The sequence below is a fragment of the Quercus suber genome, unplaced genomic scaffold (assembly GCF_002906115.3).
Source record: "Quercus suber isolate HL8 unplaced genomic scaffold, Cork oak 2.0 scaffold_422, whole genome shotgun sequence".
Taxonomy (NCBI): Eukaryota; Viridiplantae; Streptophyta; class Magnoliopsida; order Fagales; family Fagaceae; genus Quercus; species Quercus suber.
The window spans coordinates 213,748-219,066 of record NW_027069873.1 but is presented as its reverse complement, the minus strand read 5'-3'; the positions used below and the strand labels follow the sequence as shown (position 1 = coordinate 219,066).

The 5,319-nt window shown below is 32.7% G+C and overlaps 1 protein-coding gene across 1 annotated transcript; it reads left to right on the top strand.

Moving 5' to 3' along the window:
• LOC112018432 (uncharacterized) lies at window positions 1–3,955 on the top strand. Its single transcript, XM_024050955.2, is given in 10 exon segments — window positions 1–349; window positions 352–383; window positions 692–878; window positions 994–1,127; window positions 1,374–1,486; window positions 1,723–1,969; window positions 3,059–3,217; window positions 3,330–3,409; window positions 3,507–3,556; window positions 3,807–3,955. Coding segments are annotated over 10 exon segments (1,500 nt in total).
• The last annotated feature ends 1,364 nt before the right edge of the window (window positions 3,956–5,319 follow it).

Sequence of the window (5,319 nt, the reverse complement as noted above, 5' to 3'; positions counted from 1 at the left end):
ATGGATACTCTTAGATCATTTCATCTGCTCATTCTAGTTTTCACATTTTCTGCTTCTGCTTTTGCTTTTAACATGCCGAGGCTTGGAACCCTACCGATAACAATGCAGCATGAACCCCAAACAATATCTTCAATATCCCACCCTGAAGATTTCAAAACGTACTATTACAACCAAAAACTGGACCACTTCAACTATAGGCTTGATAGCTACACCACTTTCAAACAAAGATATGTGATCAACTATAGGTATTGGGGTGGAGCAAATGCAAGTGCACCAATATTTGCGTATCTTGGCGCAGAATTTCCCTTGGATGAGGAATTTCCAAATATTGGATTTCTCAGTGATAATGCCCCCAGTTTAAGGCTCTCCAAGTATACATAGAGGTAAAACCGTAAAACTGATTACATATATAATTTATTTCACCATAACACATGAACTTATAATCAACTTTTTTTTTCATATTGATTTGGGATGCGTAATTAATATTTATTTCTTGAATATAATCACGTACAAAGTATTACATCATTTAAAATTTGGAATAAAGTAGCACTAGATATTCCTTTAAATTTGTAATATTTAAACCAAACCATGAATTGAATGTATGTTAAATGGATAAAATCATTTTTTGTTTTGATACGTTACATATTGGAATATTACACTGAAAATCGTTGAATGCATGTATTGTAAATAGCATCGGTACTATGGAGAATCAGTACCATATGGATCAATGAAAGCGGCTTTGAAAAATGAAAGCATTCGGGGTTATTTCAACTCAGCTCAGGCTATAGCCGATTATGCCGCTGTGCTCTTACACATAAAGAAAAACTTATCTGCAGAAAATTCTCCGATAATTGTTATTGGAGGTTCCTATGGGGGAAGTAAGTCACTCTAAATCCATTTCTTAGACAATAGTCAATCAATAACGTTTTCATGCTTTGTCGTTAATTTTTGTTCTTCTTCTTTCTTTTTCCTTTTTTTTACGTAATTTTGCAGTGCTTGCTGCATGGTTTCGGCTAAAGTATCCTCACATTGCCCTTGGAGCTATAGCTTCTTCAGCTCCAATCCTGTATTTTGACACCATTGCTCCACAAGCTGGATACTTCTCTATAGTAACCAAGGATTTTAAAGTAACACCTTAACTTATTTTATATTTATGGATATATTGAATGTTAAATTAAATTTAAAACAATAAATTTGGAGAAAACATTAAATTTGTGCATAATAAAACTAGTGTTAGCGGTCAACCCACTTAAAAGTCATATTAGTTCAATCATAATAAGTCACATCAAGCAGTTTTAAAAAACATTGTATACTTTGCCTTACTCAATTTAAAAACCTTCAGAAACTTATAACTGTGATGGCTGCCGGTGCAGGAAACTAGTGAAAGTTGCTACAAGACCATACAGAAATCATGGGCTGAAATTGACAGATTCGCTTCAGAGCCTCATGGTCTTTCAACCCTTAGCAAGCGATTTAATACTTGCAAGTAATTAACTAACACAGATTTTACTTATTTTAATACAAAATTCTAGGAAAGGAATTCTCTCCATTCAAGATTGATCAATTTCATGGTTGTGATCTGAATAGAGTACCACGTCATTTAAAATTTTTAAATAACGTGGCACACTGTTAAATTTAGAAAATAAAATCTTAACTATGAAATTGATAGGATTCTATTTCTAGACTTCAAATCTAATCAATCTAAAACTTCTGTCTTCACAGTGAATTAAATGCATCTTCTGATCTCGAGGAATATCTAGTCACAATATATTCTGATGCAGCTCAATACAATCACCCCCCAAGCTACCCACTTAGCATTCTATGCAATGCCATTGATGGAGCTTCTGTAGGAACAGACACTGTTGGCCGGATCTATGCGGGTGTTGTTGCTTATATGGGAAACCATGCATGCTATGACGTGAATGTATTCAAACGTCCAACTGAAACCTCTGAGGGGTGGAATTGGCAGGTAGCTTTCAATATAATTCTACATTACATTTAATATCAAACATATCACTGTCATAGTCCCATTGGTCTTAAAAAAAGAGCATAATAATAAAATAAATTAATGATAATAACATCCTAGCAAAATTTCTAAAAAATTAAAGATCGTCATCAATAAATTATTTAAATTACAAATTTTTGTAGTTTAAAATTAAACATAAAATATAAACATATAGATCATAGAATAAATAATATCCGATTGATACAAAATTTGACATGTGTATTAAGAATGTAAAGAACATGCATGCAATTCAACGGTTAGATTTTCAAAATATGTAACAATGCTTATTTTATTTACTAAAGTTGTAGTTTTAAGTTACAACCAATTTTATAGCTAAACTTTATCCTAATAATATTAGTTATTATAAAACTTAGTTCTTCCAAAAAGTAAAAAAGCATAGTGGTAACATGTTTTAAATGCTATATATTATAAGATTAAGCTAACTATTTAAAATTTATATAGAGGAATAGTAGAAAATATTAATCAAGAATTATGAGAAGTATAGCTCTAGATGACCTTCAATATGGCTCTATTGGAGATTAGTTTTGGATCTTTAAGCTCTTTACTAAGCAGATCCCACCTAAACGCATCCGACTGTGCAAGAAAATGTTAAATATAATTTGTGCACAATATTATTTGCTGCCTAGATATCCCTTCTCTTTATTTATTTATTTGTTTTTCTTAAGGAATGAGAAATTTTATCCATATTATAAGATTAAGCTAACTATTTAAAATTTATATAGAGGAATAGTAGAAAATATTAATCAAGAATTATGAGAAGTATAGCTCTAGATGACCTTCAATATGGCTCTATTGGAGATTAGTTTTGGATCTTTAAGCTCTTTACTAAGCAGATCCCACCTAAACGCATCCGACTGTGCAAGAAAATGTTAAATATAATTTGTGCACAATATTATTTGCTGCCTAGATATCCCTTCTCTTTATTTATTTATTTGTTTTTCTTAAGGAATGAGAAATTTTATCCAACTACAAAACATGAGTGGGTGGAATGTCTTTGAATTGTTATAATATATGTCTAGCCTATATGCTCAGACATGTAGTGAGATGGTTATGCCCATTGGCTTTGGTACTAGCCCCGACTCAATGTTCCCCCCACAAACTTTCAATCTAAACGAATTCATCAATGAATGCAAGAGCTTCTACGGTGTCCTGCCTCAGCCTCACTGGGTGACAACTTATTACGGTGGTCAAGTATGTTCTTAATTAACCTTATCAAACACTTCCAAATGATTTTTATTTTTATTTTTATTTTCTGTATTTGGTGATATTACTCTTTGTGCTTCTGATACTTGTCAAATTGCAGGATTTGAAACTGACACTCCATAGGTTTGGTAGTAACATTATATTCTCCAATGGACTAAGAGATCCTTATAGTAGTGGCGGGTAAACCAAAAAAAAAAAAAATCAGCTTTTCATTTTAGTCATTTTCTTTGAAGTTTGTATTGTACCTACTTATTTGTTTGTCCATTTCATATCATAGGGTTTTGGAGAACATATCAGAAAACGTCCTTGCTGTCACTACAATTAATGGTACTGATCATTTCCCTAAAAGGATTGTTACTAGCTAGTAACAAAAAAAAAATATGTATATATAAAATAAAACAAAATTAAGTAAGCAAAACAATGGTCAAATAAACTATTTTTAATGAAGAAAAATTATGCCTATTACCTATGGTGGCTCTTGTTAATTGTTAAAACGATGATTAAATGACTAACCACATAAACTTTTAGAACTAGTGGTAGTTTATTAACTAGTGTGCTAAATGTTCACTTTCTGCAGGTTCTCATTGCTTGGACATACTTTTGGCAAGGCCAAGTGATCCGCAATGGTTAGTTATGCAAAGAAAGACGGAGGTCAAGATAATTGAACAATGGATTGCCAAGTACCGCGAAGATCTTCTAGCATTCAAATTGCACGTTCATGCATAATATATATACGAGGGGAACTCCACAGATAGTTATCAGAAATAATTATGGAACCAAAAAATGTAGCTAATGCTTAATCTGAAATCATGAAAAATATAATGTATTCTAGATTCATGCACTCATGATGGTAATAATTGATCGATTATTGCATGGTAATATGATATCATTGAAGAATTATTAATTATAATGATCTAGACTTCGTGGAATCCACCAATTCTTAATGGATTTAAAGTGCATGATTACATGTATCTCTGAACACATTTTATTATATGCAATTGTGGAAGAAACGAGGTAAAAGAATTTTATTGCCACACCCTCAAAATAATCCCTAAAATTTAGTGCATATCCAACGTTTGTGAATTACTTTGAGGGTCTAGGAACTAGGAAGTTCTTTTTGTGGGACTTTTAAAATTTTGGGGTGATCCTGAAATTTTGAGACATATCATGGTCATTTTGGAGATTTAGAATTTTTGTCAATTTGATAGTTTTAGAGTTCTTTTGGTAAATTGTAGAGGTTTTGGTGCTATTTTGAAACATATCATGGTTATTCCTGAAGTCTCTGGAATGTTTTGGTCATTTAAGTGGTTTTTCTTACACAGTTTAGTTATCTTGGACATTTTGGGGGTATTTGGGTCGTTTAGGATTTTTCATGAATATTTTCTCAATTTTGATCATTTGGGGGGTCTTTTAGTCATTCTAAGGGCTCAAGGATTTTTTTTTTTAAATCATTTTGAACGTTTTGGGGTTACTTGGGTCATTTTGGAGGTTTTTGCAGTATTTTGGTCATTTTAGGCATTGTTATTAAATCTGTTCCGTTTCCCCCGGAATGGCCAGAAAATTTTGTACCGGGATGCAATCTGGAATGGTAATGCCACCCATTCAACCTCAGGTCCAATTCTAGACAGTTTCGGATCATTTCGGCCGTTTCAATCAATTCCGGTAAATTTTGGCCGAAATGTAAATTTCGGCCGATAGTAGTTTTTAGCCCAAAAAAATAAAAAACTTAAACTAACAAACCCATCAGCACAACATGTTTCCACCTAGCATTGATCGCTTGAAGAAGTTCAAATCAGATCTCCTATGGAGCTACCAAATGATTTGAAAATAAAAAAAAAGGAAGAAGAAGAGAATAGAAATTTAGAGCCATTGTGGAGGAAGCTCAAGTTTTAGCTGCGTTTAAAACTTTCTTCTTCAATGCTACACTTAAAGTTCTGTTCTAGCCTCTAGGCCTCTGAAACTTTCCAAGAACTTGTAACTGATGGGAATTTGAAGTGAAGAAGAAAATAAGAGTGGAGGAGAAAGTCATTGCACGTGGGTGATGGTGGGCTTGGGTGAAAAGGGGGCTTCCTAGAAGCTTCCTAGTATAT